Here is a 27,822-nt window from a genome sequence, read left to right as displayed (position 1 = left end):
GTAAAAAGCAAGCAAACAAAAACAAAAAAACACATATAAAGGAGTGTAAAAAGAAAGAAAGCAAATGATACGTCGTCGTACGACGGTGTATACATCGGGGTGGAGAAGAGGGGCTGGACCGTTCAGCCCAGCTGGGGGGGCAGATATAAGTGTGTCAGTGTCAGTTTAGTGGAGATCACATCATCACCGCTGAATCACCGCTAGGAGCCACTTCCAGTTCCGCCCACACGAAAGATGGCGGCTCCCTTGATGGAGAAATTATCGGAGTCTTTGGGTTCCCCAGAACCGGCAGTGCGACTCATTCTGTCCGTTCTGATCGGTGAGTGATGCCTCTGTTAAACCGTGACGGGTTCGATCTAATCGGAACCACAACGATCCCCTGGCACAGGTTTTATTCTATGATCTGTGTCTGCTGTCTAGTACTACTGCAACTCTCATTCACTGTGCTAACCTCCGCTTTAGCTAAACCTGGTAGTGTAGAGAGAGAGAGTGTGTGTGTGTGTGTGTGTGTGTGTGTGTGTGTGTGTGTGTGTGTGTGTGTGTGTGTGTGTGTGTGTGTGTGTGTGTGTGTGTGTGTGTGTGTGTGTGTGTGTGTGTGTGAGAGAGTGTGTGAGAGAGACATGCACAGAGGCAGTGGACCGGGGTGTCTACTCTAAAGAGCCGAACTGTTCTGTTACTGACGAACCGTAGCGAGCCTGGTTCGGTTCAGGATGTCCCAGAGATATTAAAGATTTCTTCTTCTTAAGCCACGAATGAATCACTCTGCAAGGTCGAGTGGACAGTCGCCACCAGCCCAGACTGCCAACCAGGCAACCACACACACACACACACACACACACACACACACACACACACACACACACACACACACACACAGCTCTGTAGAGAGAGAGGCTATGCGATTTCATGGAGGTTTAGATAATGCATATTACTAGGGTCTGATATGAAAACTACCCGCAGCCTGCTTTGATTGTGATATGTGTTTCCAAATAGTGTTATTAATATCAGGTCACACAGGAGTAGAAATGCAGGGGATCATGTTTCTCTTTGTATGTGTTGATGGGGAAGTGTGTGTGTTGGTGGGGAAGGGGGTTGTGGTGCTGTGTGTGTGTGTGTGTGTGTGTGTTGGTGGGGAAGGGGGTTGTGGTGCTGTGTGTGTGTTGGTGGGGAAGGGGTGTGTGTTTGTTGGTGGGGAAGGGGGTTGTGGTGCTGAAAGTCGACGCTTGTGACTTGTCCTCTGTGAACTTTGGTCTGACACATGGACATATATTTCTTTTCTCTCCCTCCCTGCTTAGTGCTTAGTGCTTAGTCACATGCTTGAGGCTGCAACAGCAGGCTGAAGGGCGCTATTCTATCCCTATGTTGAAACCACATATGGGGATTTTGGTTCCATATTTCCCTACCCATGTCAGCATGTCTGTGCAGTACTACTTAAATCTTTAGTGTGTTAACAGTCATTTGCGCTGTATGCACACAGCTCTAGCCTACAGGTCAAACTGCATGACTGCAGTGTAGTCAGTCACATCATGTAAAAGGTTTTTGCCTAATAATGCCAAAGCCTGTTCTTGTCAGTAACACACATATACTGTACCTAACATGCTGTACACAGAGCAGGTTTAAGTTGTGACTGTCGCACTCTGATAAGTGTGACGGTTTTATCAGGGGAACTTGGAGTGGTTAGACCACAAGGTCAATGTTGGTCACACCAGGAGGTGACAAGAACAAGTCACTCATAGCTTAATGCTGGTGCTCAGAGTTTAGATAACAGTTTTTTCTCTCTGTCTGCTTGTGTCTGGCTCTTGTCTCTCTCTCTCTCCCCCCTCTCCAACAACTGATTCTTTCTATTTGAGTCTGCCTTTGTCCTCATATGCCCATATGTCTGTCTGACTGTATGTATTGGTCTTTCTATCCCCCTCTCCTTCTCCATTGCTCTCTCTCCTGCAGGTTACCCATGTGCCCTGGTATACCGGCGGTTCTTCTTTCACCAGCCAGCCAAAATCATCCACTTGTTCCACGCCCTCTTTGGACTGGCCCTTGCAGCGTTCAACTTCGGTGAGATTGCAGAGCGGGGTGTGAGTGGGTTTCTGTGCTGTGAATGGACAAAATGGTGTCAGGCTATTGCTTTGCTACAAAGGGAAATGCGTAATTCTTGCCATTTTGTTCTCTTCTAATAAGTCTATGGTTAAGATTGACAATCAGGTGATGAGATCAGATGTTAGGGACCAGTACACACAGCTGGGTACCAAAGTGAATGAGTGATTTCATGCTAGCATGGACGTACAGTATTGTGAATGAGGATAGTTTCTTGAGAGGAGGAGAGTAGAAGGGGTTGGTTCTGGGAAAGACCAGAACGAATTGTTGAGTCTTCTTGAGGTGTCTTAGGTGGGCCTAACAGTTGAATCAGTATTATAGAGAGAGAAATTAGTGCACCTGCCACCTACTGTAGAATAGATCCCTTGGGGACTGGTCAATGAAGTACATGTATATACTGTAGGGTTTTTAAGTGGTTAAGGTTTCCATAGGTCACTCCATTTTGTAGCTTGGCTGTTCTGATCGTTGGAGTTGGAACCAAGCATAGTATTGCCATTATTAATGTAAACATCATAGAGAATAAAAGCATATAGCTACACATTTCAACATCAGGTGTCTTGCTCCTGCTGTTGAGCACATCAATTCAAGAGCTGCATGACTAATCGTCATTTATCAAAGTTATTGTATGAGGGGAATAAGGAACAGCTTCTATAATCCAAATGGATAATTAGATTTGGATTGATGGGGTAGAATATGTGGTGATGTTTTTTTCTTTTTTTTATATGTTACACTTTTCTGCATTGGTGGAGAGCGTAATAAATTATGATCAGAAAGAGAATTGTAGATGTGGTAACTTAAGTGTGCTAATTTCCTGTGCTGTTGAACTGCAATGTCTTATGGCAGCAAGCTGTGTGCAGTGAGTCTGAAATGGGAGAACATTGATTAGCAGGAAACCAAAAGAAAAAAACAAGTGAAACATGAAAATCTAGTGGAGCTAGAGTCTTAGAGGATTAACCACTTAAACCCTGTAGGCCTTTACTTTGTTGATGGTGGTCCCCCAGGGGTCTATACCTGGTCCCCTGCTTTTTCCCTCTACACCAAGTGTCTTACCGAAAATAACCGATCTACAGGCAATGAATGAAGTCACATTACTTATTTCCGTTGTGGTAGACTTGGCTGGAGGCAGGCAGGTGTATAATGTAAGCTACTAATGGCTCACATTGTAAAATCAACACATATTCCACAGGTTACACATTACAAAGACTAAATATCAGAGCATTCTCTGATATTTTACTAAGGAGCCAATTTTTCTAAAACCACTCACAGACACGGTAACGTAAGAACAGATTTCCATTTCATTTGGGCTAAATCACTTTGGTGTGGTTGGCATGGAAACTCACCGTGCGGGGACGTCTGTAAAAGATTGGAGTAAAATGAATTATTTGGTATTGCATAAACGTGTACTTGCACAATACAGTTACCCAGTGCTAACTGCTAACCACTTCCCAAAACTGTATTACTTGTAGAGATGGGTGGTTAATGGAATGTAGTTGGCATGGAAATGTAGCGTTCATCAAGTACGAACACGATGTTATTTCAGATAACTCACAAATAGTTTGAGACCAATAATAGCTTGAGAACATCTTATTTATAAAATGTACCGGTAAATGCGAGTGTGAATATTATATTTGATCTTGGCGTTCAGGCTCTGCTATACATTACTCCCTGCTCAGCACATTAGCAGACAACCATTTAAGAGCAGGGCAATATACATCTATAATAAACCCCCCAGGGGAAACAGAACCCTTAGGGAAAGCAGAGCCTACTGGTGGTGGTGCTGGGGGCAAACAAAGCACGTACAACATCAGTGGCAAGTCTGGCAACACTAACAACAGGAGCAAGTGCAATGAATCATGTGAGCTCAAGCAGACCGCCAATTGATCTGCTGCTTGACACGTCACATACAGTACATCTCCCACATGCATGTGAACCTGTCGAGTCTAGCTCACAGGCTACACATCATTTTTGGTGCTTACAGTATTATTATTTTTTCTTCTATGTTAGTAAGGTCAGTGAAGTGAAGCATTACCACAGTCTAGCCAACCAGTGATTATCAACCTGTGGGCTGGTGAGGCTGTGAGGATACTGCAAGCGCCAAATAACCCCCAAATAATTGCCAAAAGACTACGATTTTAATGATAAGATAACATAAAAAATGTATGGTAATAAAAAACAATGTAATTAATGTCCTTGATCCAAGCGGGAACATAATCAATTGATTTATCATTAAAATAAGCATGCTCTGAAAATGCACACATCCCACCCATCTGACCACTTTAGACGGCAGCAGTGTGAAGTGGTCAGCTGGGTGGGCCGTGAACAATTTAAAAGATTTTTTTGGTGGGCCCTGATCCAGAAAAGGTTGAGAACCACTGGTGTATATAGCTTACCAGTGACTTATTCTACTCACTCCATAGTCTAGCTTTGGGCTCTGCATTCATTTCTGGGGACGGACGTCAAGATCATTAGAGTGCAGACTGCAGACATTCAAGTGTCTGTCATTCTATTCCAAAGCCCAGATGTATCCCCTGTGGCAAAAAAAATGGGTTACAACTGCCTCAAGCAGCTTCATTTCCATGTATTATGTGTGTTCCTGCTTGGAAAACCAATCCAAGGGCAATACTGCATAGAAATGTGAAGAGTCTTTTGTGGGTGTGTGGATGGAAACTGATAGCTTGGGGCTGTGTAGTTCTACCACCAGATAGGTCTGTCATTCTCTGGTCTATGTGGCTGAGTCTATGTGACCTGTTGATAAGTGATTGTTCTGGTGAAAGGTAGTGAATATTTCATATGCAAATGAATAAACGGCTGAAACGGTAGAACAGGTTTGACCGATGGAGAGCTACACTTACATTTTATTATATAAGTTAAGCCCGTAACGACTTGAAACCTAGCATCCTTAATATTCTGGCCATGTCATATGAGGTGAACATTTGGTTCAAATGGGTGAACATCTTTGAGAATAGCAGAATGTCTATTTTCCACACAAAGGGGGAAATGGGGGACCCTGGTCAACTAACTATATACTTGGGACGGCCATAGCTGAGTGGTCAGTGTTCCTGAGCAAGACTCTCAACCCCTAATTGCTCCCCAAGCGACTAGGGGTGGCAGTGAGCAGCCGTATAATAGCCGATCTACAAGCTCACAATGCATCGCAATGTTCGCCTATAATGACATGCTCAGAATAGGGCTTGTGTGGTTAATACTATATCTTCAATTCTACTGTTGTTCTCATCATTAGCATTTCTCTGAACCAAAACAAGTTCTGTAGTATATACGCTAATATATAATTGGATCTCTGTATCAATACCTTTTTAGGCAAAAATCATTTTAAAAATCCAGTCGTATCATGACATAAAAAATCTACCTAAAAGGACTGCTAATAATTGATCACTTGTTTCTTTGTGTTGTGGCTGCACTTGGACTTTACAGCAGGTCTGTTGCCTTTCTCTTTCTCTTTGTTAAAGTCATGTATCCCCCCAAATCATTCTTGAATGCTCATTTCATATAAGATGTGTGTTGTATGTTCTCTTTGCCTCTCTCTTCCTCCCTCCTGTCTCTCTCGCTATGTGTGCCAATTTAGAATGAAGGCGGGAAAATGCAGTTGTCATGTCCAATGTTACAGGTCACACTTCAGTGCATTTACCAACCTCCCCATCCCCCGTCTCACTAGTATCTTTCTCCTACTTCCTTTTCTTTCTTTCGTTCTTTCATTCTGTGTCTCTCTCTCAGGCGTTCAGCTCTATCATTCTGCAGTATGTATCTTAGTCCAGTTCCTGATGCTGAGGCTCATGGGAAGGACGATAACAGCCATCCTGAGCAGTTTCATCTTTCAAATGGTGAGCGCTCTCTCCTTGTTCTCTACCATCCCTTGCCCCCCCCCACCCCTTTTGCTCCTTGTCTCCTTGTGCTTGGTGGTGATGCAGGTTCACTTTATGGCTCTTCCTCCCCCTCTGTCCACCCTCGCACTCTTTCACTGCAGTGGTTCAGGCGCTGCCTGCCAGATTGTGCACCACGTGCAGCTTATGTTTTTTGATACCTCCTTCCGTATCTGTGCCTGGGTCTTTTTGTGTAATTGTCCTCATATCAAGGGGCACTAGAACCTTGGGCCTACATTGTTGACGCTTAACCACTTTCAACCCTGGCGTCCCTATTTTGGACATATTATAGGCTATTATAGATCTACAAGCTCCCAACACATTGCAATGGGATGCTTTGTGAGATTGCAGGTTGGGTATTTTCTGGAACGTATGAGTATATAGGGCTACGTTAAGTGGGAATCTGACTTGGCATAGAACCCTAATGTATGCCCTGCCCTAAACGGACTGCAATGAAATAAGTCATTTAACTTTATTGCCTATCTGTGTGTTGTATTTTAAATAAAATCAATGAATGAATCACTCACTTGTGTCTGCTCAAACCCAGTGGAATGCATTGATGGTAGTAGGTTTGTTTATCAACAACACTAAGAGGGTTTTTTTAATCACAGATCTCATGTTATCGCCATTACCTTTTGGTCTATTCTGGGTTAAATATGCTTGATTCACTTATGGGTTAAATATGGTTGATGATACTCTACTGGGTTTAAATATGCTTGGATTTTATGTATGCATGTGTGTTTATGTTTAATCATTGAAATATGGCTGAATGCTAGTAAATTATGTACTTAATTGTTATTGAGCTTTGTATTTTCCTGTATCTTGCCATAGGTATACCTGCTGGCAGGCTATTACTTCACAGCCACGGAGGAGTATGATATCAAATGGACCATGCCCCATTGTGTCCTAACACTCAAGCTTGTTGGTATGTTTGGTCTTATCTCCTTGAGACACACACCCTTCGTTATCTCCATGTTTTTACTCTCCATCCTAGCATGAACCTTATCTGTGATCAATAATGTTGCTTTCAGACTTTTGATCTGTAGAGCAGGCATATAGGCCTTTGCTGGTGCCACATCATTGATTGATGCCGTCATACTGTATATCTCCATCTACATCACTGTGGTTCGAGACCCATTTTTATGGGTTGTGAGTAAATATCTTTATTTAAAAAAAAAGAAATAATTTCCAATTTCAAAAGATAAAAAAAAAAAAAAAAAGGTCAATCTCACAACGCGTTGCATTGCAACGCGTTGTGAGCTTGTAAATGTGCTATTTTCTCTACTTTGGGTTGAGGGGAGACATCAAATTTCTCTTTTGGGTCTCGAGCTAAAAGGTTTAGGAACCACTGCTGTAAATCTCCCACTAGATCAGCGGTTGACAACTGGTTTTGCACTTAGACCTAAATTTAACTTTGACCTTGAAATCAGGAGTCAATATATAGCACAATTTTCCTCCGTGACCGTATTTCACTGTCAGAAAACCTTGTGGCCCACTTGTTGAGAAACGCTGGTCTATTAGACCTTGGTGAGCAAGTAACATACAGTATTACTAAGCAACACAGAAAGTTCCTCTGGCATGCCATATGAATTGTTGTTTATTCTGCTGATCATGGCCATCCTAGTTACCATAACATAGACGCTGATGCTCATTGCATTTTCTAATTGCAGGTTTGGCATTTGATTACTATGACGGCGGAAAGGAACCAGTGAGTTGATTTGATCTCTCTCTTTCCGTTGTGATTGTATTTGCTCTCAGCTGATGTTACTGTCTGCCTTGAAGGGATGCACAAATATTTGCAAAAGATTTTTTTTGGTCAATAATGTGCAGCCCTAACTGTCTTTGAATGTTCTCTCCTGTGTTATGCGGAATGTGTGTATATAACTTACTCTTTCATTCTGTCCTCCTCATGGGCAAGAGAGAGAGATTGCGTTTTTGATAGGAAGGCTAAGTCTGCAGAACAGGATATAAGTCGGTTATGTGGCTATGCTAGGTGTTAATGTTGTGCCTGGTTTTCTGTTATTATCACAGGTTTCTATTTCCAGCCTCCTTTGCCAGCTTTTGGCTAAATCAATTTTAAATAAATAATTCTTGTTTTGTTTTGTTTAGTAGGCCGTCTTCCAGTTTTTATTTATTGAGGCAGATTTGTAGAAAAGCTGAAAGGGAGACGGCATAAGGGAGATACAGGAGAGAAGATTTGATTCAAGGCCAGTGGGGGTATGTATGGTTGTGGAGACAGGGGCGTTATTCACTACACTATCTCTGGGCAGATTGGAGTCACTTTAACTTATTGTTCTGCTTTGTAGTTTTACTCCTTCTCATCTGAGCACTCTCCGTGCTTAGCTGTGGTGCTAGCAGCCCATCTCAAGTCTGCTGTAACCATTAGTACATTACTAGGTTGCTCTGTCTTTATTGTGCTTATCTCACCGTCATTTATCTAGGTTACAAAATACACTGGCTTATAGCAGAGACACTTGCTCAATGCCACTTAAGTACATTACTTCTCCATATGCTTCACTTACCTTTGTTCTTTAATAGCTCAAAGCCACCCCAGTTCATTGATTTACCTTGCCTTTACCGTGCATTTTTTATCTTCCCTTCAGTATTGTAGAAAAACACGATCTTCTAATGTTTACATTTTAGAAATGTATGCTCATGCTTTTGATCCAGAATGATTTACAACAAGTGCAAGCCTAGAACAAGCTTCAGTCACTAGATATCAGCTTCATATGCACTAGTTATGACTAGTGTTGCACGGTATGTTGAAGATTGGGATTGATGGATTTTCACATTTCACACATTGATGACCATAATTGGCGCATCTGCCAATAAGAATTAATTCACAGATCGCAGTGGCCGTCTGGCCGATAATCATATATAAATATATCTATTAACATACATAGCGTTGCTAATGTCAATCTGTTCCAAATACCCATTTCCATATTGTTGGACATGTGAAGAATGTTATGATAAAACCTATTCCTTAAATCTGTTTCATTACAAAATATAATTTTATTTGCCAGGGCACTAATAGGTAACATTATCTATAGCGTATCGTCTGATTATGGTGTTGGTATTACTCCAGAATTTCTATGATAGTATCTTGTTAGGTCAGGAGTCAGGACCACTAGTGTAATAATGATATGTTTATTATTGTTATGATATAACAATAATAATAATTAATGATATGGTCCCCATTTGTCACATATAACTGCACCTACATGAAATGTGTCCTCTGCATGTAACCCACCCTAGCTATTTAGGAGCAATGGGTGCTGCAGGGTTAGTGCCCGGGGAGCAGTTAGGGGCTAGGTGCCTTGCTCAGGGCCACATAGGGTACGGCCAGGGCGTGAACCGGCAACTTTCTGTTTCCTAGACAGCCTCTCTTCCCAGTCAACTGTTGCCGCCCCTAATGTCACTGGGCTTAGACAATATTCACAATCATGTAAGTTCATGAGGGAAATTCTCAGTGCAAAGGTAAATGTTCTTCTCCGTCTGGCCTCTTTGTTTGATATTTTCATTAGGAACAGACTACCAGGTATTTTAGCTAAATGTCAGGGCAGTCTCTCTACAGCCCACAGTTAAATGGGCTGGTAGGTGCTAGTTTGTGGTCAGATGGAGTTGGTGGTCAGTGCAGATTATGGTCGACTCGCAGTGATACTTTGTAACGTGATACGCTCATTACAGTGATCATCACTTTGCCTATTGTCTTCGTTTGTTCACTCTTGTCCCTAGGGTTTTCATCCCTCTCTGCCTTGGTGACAGAGAACAAACCAGGAACATTCAAACCAGGAACATTTCAAGGGGCCAAGAGTACAAACCTTAAATCCCTTTCCGTGCATCATATTTAAATTTTGGGTAGTTCAAAACTGAAAACCAGCAATTTGACATCCGATCTATGATCATAGAATTAGAATTATTTCAGAAAACATTATGTCAATAAGAAAAATTTGTTTGATTAATCAAGTAATATCTTTAACACCCAAAATCCAAATCTCATCCACTCGGATAGGGATTAAACTTTTTGAACTCTTGGGCCCTGGAGCTATAGTAGTAGGTTCTATGTCCTGAGCCACTGCCACTGAGGAGGGGGGGGGGGGGGTAGAGGAGAGGAGGGATAGTGTGAGAACAGAGGAAGAGAGACAGAGATCTCAGCAATTCAAATTGCTGTTTTTCAGTTTTGAACTACCCAAAATTGAAATATGATGCACGGAAAGGGATTAAAGGTTTTGTTTTCTTGGCCCCTTGAAATTGGAATGTCCCTGGTTTGATCCCTGCTCAAGTGTCCCTAACTGCTTCCTGGGGCGTTGCTCAGTAGCCCACTCTTTGATAATAGTTAATATGAGATCAATGCAGAGCAAAACTTGGCCGGTGAATCCACCTTTGACCTTTCCTCTTTCTGACCTCCCCCCTCCAGGAGGAGCTGAATGCAGAGCAGCAGAAAGGGGCACTGCACTCCGTCCCCTCCCTGCTGGAGATGTATGGCTTCTCTTACTTCTATGGAGGCTTCCTAGTAGGGCCCCAGTTCACGTTTCGCAGCTACCAGAGGCTGGTGGCCGGGGAGCTCACCGACTCCCCTGGACAGCCTCCCAACAGGTAAAGAAGTGGTTCTCAAACATTTTCATGTCAAGGACCCTCAAATTAATATGTATTTTGCAGCGGACCCCATTTCAATAGATTTTGTGCCAGGGACCCTCATATAAGACTTATGTTGTTAAAGTTTTTCTAAAATCTTCATTATTTTTTTTTAAATAGCCGACCTACAAGCTTAGCTCACAGCGCGATACAATCCAACGCGCTGTGAGCTTATAGATCGGCAAATTTCAAGGGTAGTGGTTAAACTGATTTTGATGCTAGATTACCTCATTTAGCTGGGGATCCCTTGGAACCACATCAAGGACTTTGCGAACCACTGAGGTAAAGGATGGAGGGAGGGAAGGAGAGAGGGGGGGGAAGAGTACAGGGATAGAATGATAGATTCATTTATGATCCAGGAATCGAAGTGTGGGTGGAAGATTGGAGGGGATGTACAGAGAGCTGGCGGAGGGGTTTTAGGATGGATCCCTCGACAAAAGGGAGGCATCTCTTTCTTTCGTGTATCATCAGATGGCCAGCTCGGTGTCGTGTAGCTATGCCCCCGTGGTCTGGTCCTACGTCGAAGAGGCCGGGTTCTGAACATGGCCTGTATAGGGGGCAGGTGGTAATTATTTGCTCGGCAGTCTGCTCAGACTCGCTGCACTCTGCATGCTATGCTGTCAGCCAAGCCCCACTTGGGGCAGGGATGAAGAGATGGATGAGGAAAGAAGGGATAGAGAGGTAGGTAGCGTACGGCTGGATGGAAAGAAAGAGAAATGAAGGGAGATTTGTAGAGGGATGGACAGGCAAGCAGAACGGAGCACTGGACCACGGATCACTGCTGCAGAGACGAGCCCTGTCTGTCCATCATTAACATCATTAACCTCTCTTCGATCACCTCTCCTCTTTCCCAGTGTTCTACCTGCCATGAAACGCTTCTCCCTGGGTCTCGTCTGTCTGGTTATATATGCAATATTCAGCCCTCACTACGAAGACAGCTATTTCCTAACAGATGAGTACGAGGTAAGAACTGTTGTACAAGTCCACTTTATAATTCACACTCCATAAAGTAGGCTCCACTTTAGTTTTGTGCTAAAATGTCCCCCTTTGTACTCTATAACACTGAAGAAATGCAGGCTGGATGATACAGTGGCTAACCCTGTACACATTATGATCACAAGCACTAATATCCCTCTGGTTTTCAATGCCTACACTGTATTTTGTTTCTAATGCCAAGTACCTGTATCTTTTCAAACAGGCCCAACCTTTCTGGTATCGCTGTGTTTTCATGCTGGTCTGGGCTAAAGTTATGCTCTACAAATATGTCAGCTGTTGGGTTATAGCGGTAAGTTGTTTCTTCACTTTAGTCTTCATTGTCATTATTATTATCATCCAGGGAAAGTTGACTCTTCATACTTTGAATGCTGTCTCACAGCAACACCCTGCTCTAGTTTAAGGGCGCTAAACTGGTGCACTAGGCTGATAACTACCCAATCCATCTCATCTTTTTCTCCAAATTCCAGACGCGTGTGTGTGTGTGTGTGTGTGTGTGTGTGTGTGTGTGTGTGTGTGTGTGTGTGTGTGTGTGTGTGTGTGTGTGTGTGTGTGTGTGTGTGTGTGTGTGTGTGTGTGTGTGTGTGTGTGTGTGTGTGTGTGTGTGTGTGTGTGTGTGTGTGTGTGTGTGTGTGTGTGTGTGTGTGTGTGTGTACAATATTCCACTGACATTGAGCAACTTTGACTAACTGGAAGCCATATCTATTCAGCAAACAAATATGAATTCCCTCTTTCCCTTTGTTTGGGGAGCTACGTAGACTGCATAGGGTGCACAGAAAACTCAATAAAAGACAGTTTTATTGGTGGTGGGTTGTCCCTTTTCATCAGGCCCACCTTTTTTTATCCAATAACTCCAATGATTCCGCTGCTGTGTGCCAACTTCCGGACCCATCAATTGGGCTGCCGATAAACATTAAAGTTAATGCCCCCAAACTAGAGACCATTCAGTTCTATACACCTAGGGGCTTCCCAGCACAACCACAGTATACACACGCACAGCTAGGAGCTGCCTAACACAAACGCAGTCTACACACACAGCTAGGCTCTGCTAGTACAACCACAGTCTGCGCACACAACTAGGTGCTGCCCAGTACAACCACATTATCACTCCCTTCATTAAAAAACGAGTCCGATAGTTGTTGCTTTCTGGTGTCTTTATTCATCTCTCTTTCAGGCATGATAAGCCAACATCAAACTGTATGAAAGTGAAACATAAATAACAAACGTTCAGAATAAACTTAACGTAAACATATATAACACATAAACATAATTAAAATAAAATACACTTCAAATTAATTTACCTCACTGGCTGCATATTACACAAACAAATGGAAGTCCAAAGGAAGCCCTACGAAACAGCGACGCACAAACTGAAACAAAATTAATTGATCAGTCAAAATGTATAAAGAAAGCATAACATTTTAACGCGATAGGAATAGTTCACCCAAAAATAACTTATTTTCTAGAGTCTCCATTGAGTCTCCTACTAGATACATTAGCATCTTTCCGCCGGTCATCAAATTATTGGCTCAGGATGCAACAAAGACAAAAAAAATCTCCATGAATTCAATGCTTCATGGGGTGTGTAATTGATAGAAAATAAGTAATATTTTGGGTGAACTACTGCTTTAAATAATGACATTTAAAACAAACAAGCTTTGTCAGCGTCACGCTGTCACACACAAACGCTGTCCGTCAACATACGGAAGTGTAACACACTTCCGCACTACACCATATAGAGAATTCGACTGAATGCACTAACGGAAAACAAATACTCTTCCCATAATAAAAAATATCAATGAGCATGGTAAATAAAGAAAATAACAAAATAATGACAAAATAATAATGATGGCAGCCAAACACAGTCTACATGCATAGTTAGAGGCTCCCCAGTACAAACCAGAGTCTACAAACATGGCTAGGGACTGCCACACTGTAAACACAGCTAGGGGCTGCACACAGTACAACCACAGTCTTCACACAGCTAGGGGCTGCCCAGTACAACAGTCTACTGTTGATCATTGAGTAGCTGCAGTGGAGCAGTTGATGCTGAAGTTACCTTTTTATTCAAGAGAATTTCAGCTGAGGTAGTTGATGCTTGGGAAGACCCCATCTCTTTCTCCCAGATTAATTCAACTGTCCCAAGCTCACTTCTCTAACCTCTGTCACTGGTTCTCCACTGTTGTCACACTGTCTTGACACATTACAACATTTACATTGAACATAAACTCGGGACCTAATAATTGCATACAACGAATACAGTGTTGCTCTATTGAACGGCTTGTTTGCCTCTGACGCCTTTGTGGATACCAATGATCCCTCTAAGCTGCGGTTGCATAATTCCAGGCAACTCCCGAGTGTTGTGTACATAGATCGCCGCACAGAATTAGTATACATTTATTCGGAATACTTATTTGCTCTGCGTAAGGCACTCTCTACACAGCTTAGACTGAACATAGATACAATCCACTAGTTGAGAGAAACTATTGAAACAAACCCAAATGGGTCTGTTCACAAGCCTGAAAGTGGACACCGTCGCCCTCAGATAAGAAACAGTCTAGCAGCGAATTTGCCTTTTAAAACATAGTATAGGTCTGCTTTGCATACCACACTCATTGTGCAACCATTAGACTTGTTTGGTGAATCACCACATCAGGCTTTGCATACCTTTCCATACATTCCTTCTGGTAGATTTTCTATGGCACACCTTGGTGAAAAGAAAGCTATATGTGCAGTTTATCTGGTTCTGGAGACTAACGGGGTGACTCAACTCTAGCGTTTAAATCTTAATGGTTATTGGTTAGTATCTCTGAGTCCAGAATAATATGGCTGTCTAACAATTAAAGAATCATGCCATTGTCTCTCATTCACTCTTCTCAGAAAACACATAATTCAAGGTTAGGCATAGCAAACTGTCCAAACTCCAAACTGAGTTATAAAAGAACTTGCATTCTTGTTGGCAGCATAAATATTTGGCCTATCCATTTGACACCCCACACATCCAGTTAATGGAGCTAGGTGAAGGCTACATACACGTCATAGCCCAAATGTCGACACGTCAAATAAATGTTAAGAGTTATTATTAGCATTAGGAGGTGCATGGGGCTATTCTATATCGGTTCGGTATCCTAGCCTTTATTCTAACCTTTATAGTGTCTACAGTATATTACAACTCCACCATTCACCCCTGACCCACTCCATGGTCAGTATCAAATGTTTTTCTCATATATTTTGTTCCAAACCACATTGCCTCTCCCCGTGCATGCCAGCTGCTGTGCACATCCAGTTTGACTCGACTGTGCTGTCTGCATGTTTCAGGAGGGGGTGTGTGTACTCGCTGGCCTGGGCTATAATGGAATAGCACAGGATGGACAACACAAGTGGGATGCCTGTGCCAACATGAAGATGTGGCTGTTTGAGACCACGCCTCTTTTCACGGGAACGATCTCCTCGTTCAATATCAACACGAACGCCTGGGCGGCCAGGTCAGTGTCTCATATCAACTGTTGGTCTGTCTCGGCGTCTCTCCCTGAAGGGTCTCTCTCTCACTGTTTCGTTCCGTCTCACCTCAACCTCCTGTCTCTGGGTCTCACCTCGACCATTTCTTTTGAGTGTCTTACCTCAAACGCTTGTCTTTCTGTCGGTATCTCAGGTTATTTTACAGTGCTGTAAAATGTAATGATCTACTTGGTTGGTAACTGTTAAACACAGGGTAAGGAGATGTAATTTATTGTGTATAGTAGGTAACGCCTCCTAAGTAATGAATAACCTGGCTAGCTTTCTCTCTACCACATAGTAAAAAGTCTGTCATTCCCACTGCCAGAGATAATAATGGTACATGGTGATTGGTGCAGTGGCTCAGTGGTCAGCGCTGTTGCCTCACAGCAAGATGGCCCTGGTTTCTTTCTTTTTGCATGTTCACAGGAGTTTTGTCCAGCTGCTCCAGTTTTCTCCCCCACCAAAAGACATGCATGTTAGGAACATACTGCCCGTGCCCTTCAGCAAGGCACTGGTCCCCGGGTGCTGCTCAGTGAATGCCCGCTGCTCCTTGTAATTAGGATGGGTTAATTAATTAAATGCAGAGGATGAGTTTTCCCCACAGTGATCCGTAAAGTATAAGGCTGGCTTTAGTTGCTTGAAATTGTGTTACTTGAAACAAAGTTGCATTTCAGTTGCATAGTGTAAAGATCTCTGAAATACACTTGAAACTCAGCGTCAACAGTATGATAGCACTTGTTGAAACTTGTTTGACACTCAACTGCAACAGTTGCAAACATCTCAACTAGTGAAACTAGTTTCATGCAACAGCCAAAGCATTGATAACATGCCAGGTGACCACGTCAAACTAATGACTCATTTCATATGAATGACTTTACAACATGGCTTGCCACCTAATTTGACAAAAATGAAATTTCATACTGATGATTATTGATATTTGCAATGCATTAATTACAATGGATGCAGAGGTCTGATGTCTTGCCAGCTGACAGCACCCTTGATCTCTTTCACCCACATTCATTTTGGCTTTATAAGCCATGTTTTATTTCCTCCAGCATATCAACAATCATTAGTGCATTATAGTTCCGTCTAACTGAAAAATAAGTTGCCATCGGTAGAAGAAAATATTATGTCCATGTCCAAAATTATTCAATGAGAAAATGATGCGTATAAAAAAAAATATACAAAGATGTCTTTATGTCCCAGATGATATTATCTAGTGGAGTGTGATACAACAGATTGGGGGGGTGGGGGGGAAAGAACTAAAATGCCTAGCTAATGTAGTGGAATAAACTATTGGCTAAATCAAGTCTGTTGCATGCGAATTTGATTCTTTTTTTAATTGGTTCATGTAACTGTCAAGTTGCATGAAAATTATGTTCCATGCAATTTGCAACCGGCAACTACTCTAGTTGTGTGAAAGTTTCACTGTGTAAAGCCAGCCTAGGTCAACTCAAATCAAAACTTGGTGAAGTGGCGGTTAGGGTCCACTGTCTTTTTGACATTGTGGTTAAAATGGTCACTGATGTAGTAGTTAGGAGCCCTTATGACAAAGTGCAAGTTTGGAGTAAACGACATGTACTGTAGTCAACCAACAACAGGGTAAGTGCAAGTGGTCAGCTAAATGGTACCAAGAAAACAAGTAAGGTGACCTGATAGCAAAGCAGTTAGGTCACAATGCCCTGATCAGTCTGACCCTGGTTTGATTCCTGGCCGGCACGACTATTTGCTGAATGTCATTTCTCTACTCTCTCCACATTTCCTGTCTCTCTCTTCGCTGTCGCTTTCAAATAAAGGCATAGAAATGCCACACAAAAAATACTCAAAATGGAAATAAAAAACGACTAAGTCCTACGAAGTAACTAGGATTGCAGGTACAAAAAAAATCAAAACTAGCATCCGCCTGCGGACAAGCAAGCGGGTAACATGTATCAAAATTTCATACTGTACATAGCATATGTGTACAAGTAAACAACATATCTGGATAACAAAACTAGAATCTGGATGGACAGTAGCTCAGGAGATAGAGCGGCCGCTTGGGAATTGGAAGGTTCTCAGGTTTGATCCATGGGCCCTCCTGGCTTGGTATCAAAGTGTCCTGATAGCAAGACATTGAACATTGAAGACACCTCCGCCATTGCTGTGTGAATGGCTGAATGTAATGCACATTGTAAAGTGCTTTGAATGGAGCCATTATTACACCAATTACCTATCTTACCACCATTTACTTATCTATCTGAATATGCAAGTGAAACGGAGTGCTAGGGCCAGGGGGTGAGGTGGAGTCTGAAGACGTGAGTTTGCAGACTGCGACAGAAGATAGGGAGTGAGTTTGCACCAGTCTTGACTGATGGGGGAGGTCATTCCACAGCCGGGGAGCCAGGAGGGACTAGAGTCCGATAGGGGAGATGCAGGAGAAAAGGTGGCAGGATTTGATCCTAAGCTAAGAATGGATCGCAAGATGCTATTTGCCACATTAGCTGGCGAAACATTGTTGGTGTTTAGCTTGTTGAAACGGTATTTTATGGATGTTGTTCCTAATCTTAGCAGGGACATAGTCAGAGGCTTTTTTTGTTCTTGCTTTTAAAAAATTGCAATGTCAATTATGTTTTAAATAAAGCCTTTCAGTTGGTGTATATGCATTGGGAAACGTTGTGTAAAAATAAATCCTTAAAGGGTGATGAAACCCCCAGTTTAGTTTCCGCTCTGCCCACCCCGCTAGTTTAAAGAGCGACTGTGACCACCTGAATAAATCATTGCATAGAATCAAGTACAATACTTTTCAATCCCCCAAAACAAAGAATAGTGAATGATTTAGCGCCTGAAACATTGGCAGAAGATGCACATACTGTATATGTTGGAAGTAATAGCTTGTATTATTGTCGGCAATCTTAACATCACCTGGATATCAGTAAACACCTGAAAACATGTTTTGTTGGACCGTTTTATTTTATTATTCTTATCTCTACTCTGTACCTATCTTGTGTTTCATCCTTATTTCTCTACTCTTACATGTACCTATCCTGTGTTTCATTCTTATTTCGCTACTCTTACATGTACCTATCCTGTGTTTCATTCTGACACCTGAATTTCCCCGCAGGGATCAATTAGTTTTATCTCGACTTTTGCACCCCTTTCATTTCTTTTGAGGGCGTTCCTTCTGGTATGATTATGGGAGCTGCCGATGAGATTACAACCAATTACATCACTGCTGTACTCATGATCACAGTGAAGGAAGCAGGAACCACAGGGGGAATTTCTATACCTGTCACTTCCAGAATGGAGGTAAAAGTTGCATTGGCACCGTCAGTAGTTTGCAATAATGAATAGTTGACTGAGGTGTCAATCATTTAAACCTACTGTTTTATCTGGCCCTCCATAATTTAATAGGACAATCGTTATCTGGCCCTGCAATAGTTTTCATAACTGCTAGTGATTATCTAAAAGGAAAATATATAGTATGCCCCTCCACACACACACACACACACACACACACACACACACACACACACACACACACACACACACACACACACACACACACACCATCTTGGCACATGCACAGCATACACACACACACACAATCTTGGCACATGCACGACATACACACACACACACACACACACACACACACACTCTTCACTTGACCACATTCAGACAGAAGGGGTTTATCTATTGTGGAGGCATCGTCCATCCATCGAAAACCAGGGTATTCCTTCAGGAATTATAAATATTAGACACACACACACACACACACACACACACACACACACACACACACACACACACACACACACACACACGTATATACACATTACACACGTGTGTGTGTGTATATATATATATATATATATATATATATATATATATATATACACGCAAGTTTATAGCATTTCAATCACTCTGGCCTGTGTTTTATTATGGTTTATTTTTTTTAATTTGTGTTGTGTTATGGTTTATTTTTCTCTGATTGTATACCTTCTGTGTAAAATGAATAACTGTGTGTGTGTATGTATGCATGCATGCACATACTTAGGGTTGTCCGATATTGGCTTTTTTACCGATAACCGATATACCGATATTGTCCAACTCTTAATTACCGATACCGATATCAACCGATACCGATATATGCGGGGATTATTGTGATTAGGGTAAGCTCAAATTTCATATCACACACACCATATACAGTAAGAACTCCTGTAACTTATTTATAAAGCAGAAAAAATATATATATATATTTTTTTTTTTCCAAAAACCGATACCGATATTTTCCCGATATCAATTTTTATGCTAATATCGGCCGATAATATCGGGAGGCCGATAATATCGGACATCCCTACACATAGTGTGTGTGAAAGTAAAGAGTAGTTGGAGAATCAAAATTACATTCGAGCCAAATTAGAACCCCTAACAAGTCAGCCTTTGTGTCTAAGGTTAAACACACACCTGTTTCACAGGGTCACCTCACTCATTTGGACATATTGTCACAGTACAGAGCAAGCAGTCATCCCTAAGTGTAGTCACACTTAAAATGTCTCTCCTTGGTCGACCTACATGCTAAACGGGTCTAGTTATTTTTAGGCAAGTACACTTTACTACCAACTTATAATTCCTCTGGCACACATTCAAGCCATTTTGATAACAATAGGACCCAGTTACAACATCTAACATTTTTAGATAAACATTACCTTCGTCAGGACTACAACATAGTACCTATTGTACGTACATCAGTGTTACGCTGACAAAGGCTACATTGTTGAGGCCATGATAACAAAGGTAGCTCGTTCTGTCAAAATGGTACGCTTAGAAAACCAAATTGATTATGGCAAACTCTTTCTGTTGAAAGGACCTGACTTTTATCATAAGGTACAATACATACAAGGATATATTCAGGAACACATCAACAGGTTTGAGTTGAAGATTAACATGGGAGTTTTTAACAATTTACCTTTTTATTTTCTTTGCTTTGCTTCTTGGCACTAAGGTGTACAGTTTAAGTCACAGAAAAACCCTCAGTTCAGTCTCTATTGTTTGAGAATATAGAAAATGTTGCTGTTGCTCTTTTGATAAACATTAGGCCATGGACCCCCATGTCTAGTCATTATGCCAATCAATTCCTCACCACACACATTCTTTGTGTGTTGTCACTGCTGTTGTATCCTACTGACTCACCTGCCAGTGAGGAGCCCCCACTGGGAGGACGTAGAGGCTTCGTCCTACTCCTCCCCCCCAACACTCCCTGCTGACAGGTGCTGCCCCAGCCCATAGGAATACGTGCAGTGGCGAATATCGCCCTCCCCGCCCGGCTTATGCACCACGGCGGCTTTGAACCCACAACTTTCGTGGTTGTGGGCAGGAATGGACCCCCATTTTTTTTAAAGATTTTTATCTCCAAGAACATTGTTGGTCTGTGATTTGGTCCATAATTCCTTTTCTGTAGGTGTAGAGATAAATGTTCTTGTACATTCTCTAGTTGTGAAAATACCTGTACAGGTAATAATGGTGAAGATTAACTATCAATAATTTAGTTGGGAACCCCATTAAGGACCCCTGGCTGAGAACCAACTGATATAGACCTCATTGAACTGACAATCAGTGTGGTTCTGTAGAATCAAGTTCAGATGTTTCCTGTCATCTCAGTTGCTATGCAACAACAACTGGCACTCTGGCAGGTGAGAGGAGTGAGAGTTGATAAGTAGCTATGGGGAAGTTGGTAGAAAAACCCATTAAGCGCTTATTGTGTGGCTGGCTCTCCTTGTACAGCCATGTGGAGGTAAACAGCTCTAAAAGCACCACTTTGCTGTCATCTTGCACTCACGCACGATACAACCATATTGTATTGTCACCGACTGCTTTCAGTGTAGCTGATTCTCTCGAATTAAGTTTTTCCCCTCCTACAGTCTGTAGGTAATTGGATGATTGTTTGCAATGCTTTGTGTGTCTACCTTAGTCTTTGAAACTGACAGGTTCATAACAGTATCCCTTCTAGGCCGAGCAATCTTTCTTTTTCTCATTTGCATAATTTCACTGAGTTGTAATTAAAGATGCATGTGTCCCTACTTCACTAAACTTTAAAGACAAGCAGTTAGAGCGAGACTATTTATAATATCAGTGGGAGTATGTGTGAGATTATGTGCAGAACAAATCATTTTGTGTTTTCTGGTGAAATGCTCTTTTCTGTGACTTCATTAGATCAGATACTGTACAACCATATTATTCTCTCTGGAGAGAAGCAATCAGCAGTAAGTCCCACTGTGATGTCGGCACAAGCTTGTAGATTTTGTTCTTTTTGGCAAGCAATACCCTTGTGCGGTGGGGTATAAATTAAGCTTCAGGCTTCTCTCCTCATTTACCTCCTGTCCTCATGGACTGATCAGTGATAGGTGTAAAGACAACTGATGCCTCATGTCATGGCTTGCTTTGTCGTTTTATTTTCCAGGCATGTGTTCAAGCGGTTGAAGTTCTTGGGCAATAAGATCTTATCTCAAGTCCTCACGCTGGTGTTCCTGTCTATCTGGCACGGCCTGCACTCCGGATACTTCCTCTGTTTCTCCATGGAGTTCATCATTGTCACTGTAGAAAGACAGGTACGTAACAGACAGACAGAGGCCAGTCTTTGAAGCGGGGATGGGTAACTTTGCTTTTGTTACTGAACAGTAATTCCTTAGATTATATGAGGGAAACACGAAGACTGTGTGAAGATCACACACATTCACAGGGCTGTTAACACATTCTAAGATATATTATTAACAGCTTTAAATCTCTGTTGACACACTCAGACAAGTCTGTCCTCCAAACCCCAATTTATCTTTCAATCCTACAAAAGGTCTTAATGGTGAATGGTGGAACTTTCAAATTGAACAAGCAGGTAGGTAGGAGGTAGGAACAAATGTGTTCCTACCTCATGTAACTGTCATAAAGTGTAATAAAATGGTCCAATTCTGTCACTACAATGCTTGCATCAGGAGTTCGGTTCAATGTGTGGCGCTACCATGGCCCTCATTTGATTAATAGTTTTCAGGTAAGCTCCCTGTTCGACGTCGTCTTTCATGCTCTTGAGGTTCTTGTTTGAATACGTGTCCTTGTACACATGCTGGGGACATTATTTTCTTCCAAAAGTTCCATTGTAAAAGTTCCATTGTTCACCTTTAAGATGACTAATTACTTTGGATTTGATTTACCATCCAAAATTTCATCTTGGATGGTAAATGCTTGGATAGTGCTACAGTTAAATATTATACAGCTTACTTGCTGCTAGGGTCATTATGAATTAGAATACAGCATGGCATAATGTGAACTGATCATTTTCCAAAATTATGCATTTTGCTTCTAAAGTGTGTCTGTCAGAGGTTAATGTTAACAACAACAGTTGTAACATTCTAGACTGATCCTTTACACAGAATGCTTAACATACCAGTTGTCCATCGTTGCTCTAGAGACAAATGGCCAAGCCAGATTTGCAACACACCCTGCAATAGACACATTTCTCAATGTACTGTATCTGAAATTGGGATGCAATGTCTGAGAATTGAATCATTTGAAATTTAACCTTAAGAGATGGCTTAAAGCAAATCATACTTGTACTTATCTGCTCAATTTGTCACTGCTGTCATTTTTATTCATATAATTATACCGTAATTGTTTTGTCTTCTGTACTATGTCTACCTGTATTGTTTTGTATTGATAGTTACAGATCACCAATTGTAACAACCTGCTCAGGGGCTACAGATGAAAATTAGCTCTTTGCTAACTGGCTCATTTTCGTTGATGTGAAAACTGAAATATTGAATAATGTGCACTGTCCCTGGTAAATTAAGAAGTGGCATAAGGCTGAATTCACGTGTAATCAAATATTATCAAACTAAGGAATGATAGTTACTGTAGTTGTATAACCATTGTTATATTTGATTACCAAAACTGTGTGTGTCTGTCTGTCTGTCCCAGGCCCAGGCGCTGATAAGGGACAGTCCATCGCTGACCAAACTGGCCAACAGTCCTGCGTACCCTCTCATCTATATAGTTCAACAGTTCATCCACTGGCTCTTCATGGGCTACCCTCTTGTAGCATTCTGTCTCTTCACCTACGACAAATGGCTTAAGGTACCTCAGCACATACAGTATAAGAACACACACCATGGACTAGGTCTGCACAGTTTGTTTTATTGTTGTATTGGTTTTCTCCACAATTTAGTTGTTATGCCATAACCTGAAAAATAATAATAATAATAAACCTTTACTGGGAGGGCGTAATGGGTGCAGAGTACACAATATTTCTTTGTATTACTACAGTACTTTGCCTAGTATTTAGAGATAGATGCTAGTTATGTTATCCGGATGTACAGTATGTTGATTATACATGCAAGACCATTATCATCACCTTTTAAGAAACAAAGCAACATGGTTGGTTGTTTATGCTTGTGTGGGGAAAAACATTTTAAATGAATTGAGTTCTGTGCCCTCTGTTTTCCAGGTGTATTCGTCGGTCTATTTCTGCGGTCACTTGTTCTTCTTGACAGCCTATTTAATCATACCATACCTCCGTAAGGCACTGGTGCCCCGGAAAGAACGGACTGAGAAGAAGGAGGACTAAACTTCTTCCTGGTAAAACCAATTATAACAAACCACCTGTTTTTGCTAGGTGTTTTTTATTTATCAGAGTGATACTCTACCAAATCCCAGTCCAACGTAAATTGATAGCTCAGTTAAAACCAGACCGTTTTGATTGATTGATTGAATACTTTATTAGACAGAAATGTGATTGATTGAATACTTTATTAGACAGAAATGTGAACAGCACAAGGTACAGTCAGACATTTGAGCTAAAAGCATAACACAAAAAAGTCCTGGGGACTTGTTTCCATTGTGGTCCTATGTATTCAATTCATCAACATAGCATAAAAAATAACATCAAAAAACATGTACAGAGGTAACAGAGCTGAAAAAGGGGAAAAAAGAAAAAGATGCCATCACCTTTCTATGGGAGAAGGGATGAATGATCAGTGACGTGCGACAGACAGTTAAAGACATTTCGCCTGTAGACCATCTGTAATGTAGATTTTCAATACAACCTGTACTTCTTTTCAGATTTGATTGTAATACTTTGTTTAAATTTGAGTTCCTGAAAAGCCCAAAGGGTTGCAGCCATGGTGGCTCAGTGGTTAGCACTGTTGCCTCACAACAAGAAGGCTCTCGGTTTGAACCTGACTGTGGTCTCTCTGTGACTGTGAGGGGTTTGCATGTTCTCCTCGTGATCACGTGGGTTTCCTCCAGGTGCTCCGGTTTCCTCCCACCAAAACACATGTTAGGGTAGGGTGACCAGACTTGGCCGGGATTGCCCCGTTTTCAAGCTGCATGTCCCGAGTCCCGACAAATATCTCTAAAACACTAATATGTCTCGGTTTTCAACATTCTCTACAAATCTGTCCCGGTTTTCGCCAGAATTACAATAATAATAGTTGTTTTCAGTGGTTTCATAGGCCTTTGTCGTATTCTTTTCATGTAAACATACTCACCTAACCCAATCAGAAAACATGATCAAATGCATTGCGTGTCTGAATTCAACGCTGAGTCGTTGCCTGTATGCAACACCTATGGTGCGTGTTCATGGGCGTGCATGAATGGGCGCGCATGTGGACGACGAACGTGCGTATTGAATTAAGGGTCCTGGTTTGAGGGGCTAGATATGTGGTCACCCTATGTTTGGGACCTACTCATTGCCATGGCCCTTGACAAAGGCACTGGTCTTAGAACTGATCTGGTCCCTTTGCATTGCTCAGTAGCTGCCCCACTGCTCCTTATAGTTAGGATGGGACAAGTCTGCGTTGTGTAAATGAAACAAACCAAAATTAAAGTGAGTAAATTGTTATCAATATGTTCAGTATTCTTCAGTGTGGCTAGTCTGTCAGTTAAGTATGGTTTTGAGGTTAAGTAAATTTCGCTTTTTTGGTGAAACTCTGCTTTAGCTTCCATGCGTTATGTAATGTTTTGAATGTCACTCTGTTCTCCTCTCCAGGTCGCTAGCTGATTATCCACCCAGGATGCATCTGAAGGGAACTGTCTTAACAAGGAACAGATCAGAAAATATTTTAAGGCCTTTAGTAATATATATTATATGTCAGTGTAAAATAAAATTCTTTCTATATATTTTTTTGTGTTTTAAAAAAAATGTGGGTGGGAGTTTTTACAAACATTGGGAGAAAACGTTTACAGGAAGTGACCGTTGTGCCACATGGGTAATCGTGAGCCAATCAGGGGTGATTTCCTGTTTTTCTTTTGTTCATTTCTTTCTTTTTTTTGTATGTGGGCGGGGCACAAAGAACTTGAGAGACTGAAGTATTGTGTACACAAAGTTTTGCACTTGCCAGTCACGGGTTTTGAGTCAGTCGGTAATGACTCTTTGTACTAGTTTTGTTCGGATTTATTTCCCTCTGTCTCTCTAAACTCATGTGCTCCCCACTGTCACTCATAGTGAACCTTAACAGGGCAAAAGGTTCAGGCACAACAATAATGTATTTGGCACTTTCAGATGTAATAATAATGACATGCATTTTCTTTGCTTGTTGGAAAAGTAAGGACTGCTGCTCTGACGGGGAATGATAATATTGAGGATGGGATTGTGGCACTCACTCACAAATGAAACACTGTAAAACAACACTGTATACTAACACTCAACAACTCAGCTCAAAAATGGCCTTGTATTTCAATGAATGTTTATACATTTATTCTGGTTTTCATTTGATTTTCATTTTTTTTTTTGTGATGAGAGACTTGATTTTATATAGCTATTTTAGGAGGTTTATTAAAAAAATGAAAAAGAAAATTTTGTAGCTTTGGATAAGATTCCATCAAGTTTTTTCATTGTACATGTCCTGTCAATCCTATTTATAGGGACTTTTCCTGCCAACCACCTTATAATCTGTTTACTCTTTGCTCCTCATATCTCGTCTCTCCTACAAGGCCTCAGCCCTCACTTGCACTGATCTGAAAGAATTGATCTAACTTTACTCTGCAGTGGTTTACATAGACCATAATGCCTTGTGATTCTACATAATACTGCTAGCTGGCCTAAATATATGTTCACAAGATACTAAACAATAAGATGGACATGTTTAGATGAATACCTTTCAGTTTTTGTCACCTTTCCCCACCAAACAAGATATCTCAAAAACGACTTGCTGTCATGGAATTTGCTGTGCACCTTCCTGAATGATGAACCGTACTGATTTTGGTGACCCCCATGTCCTTTCCTCTAGCAGTGCACCACCCTTGGACCAACATTTTGCACGCAATATATCTCAAAATGCCATGAAACATGCTGAGTGCATTCATGTTCCCTAGATGATGAACCCTAACCATTTGAGTGACCCCAGCACCTTTAGTGCCACCCTCAGACCAAAATGTCACCCTGCACACTACTTAAGTGAATATGCAATATCTCCATCCCCCAGAAAATAACTTTCAATGAACCTTTTATTTTTACCCCACTAGAGTGAGAACAGGGCTCTAAGGATGCAATGTCGGTGCATTCAAACCATTGTGGTCCAGCACAGTGGCTAGGGGGTACTAGTAGGGCTTTTGGACTCTTAATCTTGTTTGGCGATAAACATACCTTGCAATGTATTCTTAAGGTAACGCTAAACTAGAAACTGGTCTATGTAAACCACAAATACATTTTTTAAAAACCTGTACAGTACTTGTAGTCAGATACATTTGAAGTGAGCATCGATTCTTATTTACATACTCCACACTCAACACAGTTACACTCCTGGATGCTGCCTAGCTCAACCACAGTTAATATTGACCACTGAGCAGCTTTTCTTCTGATTATTTAGAGCTTCAGTTGCATTTCCATAACACCACATCACTGGCTGTTATGGAGGAGAGGGCATCTCTGTCTCCTCTACCCACCCAATCCAGGGTTTCAAACCCACAGCCCTTGGGTCACATGGTCGCATTTATAACCTCTTGATGACCACTGCTCTCCCGACTCACTTCTTCTAATCTCAGATCTACACAAATTGGGGGCTGAAGCTGTTTTGGGTACCTGGGGGTTGTCTACTATGTTTAACTGGAGATCATAAGTCATATTTAATTATCACCACCTTTTTGTATTGAGTGATATGCATTATGCACTGTTTCATTATGGTTAATATCATCAGGAGCGCTCTGACTCTTCATCTTTTTTTTCAATAGAAGTTGGTATGAATATAGACTGGATCATCTCATCTCGCCAAGGGAAGGATTTTCTATTGGGCCTGGATGGTCTAGTCTGAGGCACAGTATGTGAAGGGAGAGCCACAACTCTGCTTCCCCTCTCAAAAAGAAGGGTTTCATTCAAAAATGTTACGTTTTTTATTTTCCTTATTTTTTGGGTGTGGGGGTAGGTTACTAAAATTATGTGATCATATCTATGACAAAAGTAAGCAAAGATTTTCATATGTTTATCATTAATATGAAGCTATATGCTGTATGTATGTAGCCTATAAGAGCACGATAAAAAAAACATCCAAATGGATCACATTTTTGAATGAAACCCTTCGAATGCAGAGACGTGTTGCATCTCATTGTAGCAGCAAGACCCCGATTTTAATATTTATAAATTGCATCAGTGATTATTAATTGATGTAAAATAATTGTTTCAAGAGACTACTTTTTTGCCTTATTGCTACCAAATGTAAAATAGGAAAAGGAAAAAAATGGGGTGGGGGGGTAATTTTAAATACATTTT

The 27,822-nt window shown here is 41.4% G+C and overlaps 1 protein-coding gene across 1 annotated transcript; it reads left to right on the top strand.

Moving 5' to 3' along the window:
* Positions 1-154: 154 nt before the first annotated feature.
* lpcat3 (lysophosphatidylcholine acyltransferase 3) lies at positions 155-27,822 on the top strand. The gene is made up of 13 exons (XM_084052091.1): positions 155-319; positions 1,945-2,052; positions 5,824-5,930; positions 6,801-6,894; positions 7,640-7,677; positions 10,387-10,565; positions 11,459-11,567; positions 11,803-11,889; positions 14,916-15,082; positions 21,535-21,682; positions 23,040-23,195; positions 23,566-23,696; positions 25,108-27,822. Exons 1-12 carry the CDS (start codon positions 235-237, stop codon positions 23,683-23,685), a joined length of 1,398 nt encoding a protein of 465 aa, XP_083908217.1. The 5' UTR covers positions 155-234; the 3' UTR covers positions 23,686-23,696; positions 25,108-27,822.

The sequence above is a fragment of the Gymnoscopelus microlampas genome, assembly GCF_963454915.1.
Source record: "Gymnoscopelus microlampas genome assembly, chromosome: 3".
Taxonomy (NCBI): domain Eukaryota; kingdom Metazoa; phylum Chordata; class Actinopteri; order Myctophiformes; family Myctophidae; genus Gymnoscopelus; species Gymnoscopelus microlampas.
Note: the sequence above shows the minus strand (reverse complement) of the source record. Positions and strands in the feature narration are given on the sequence as shown.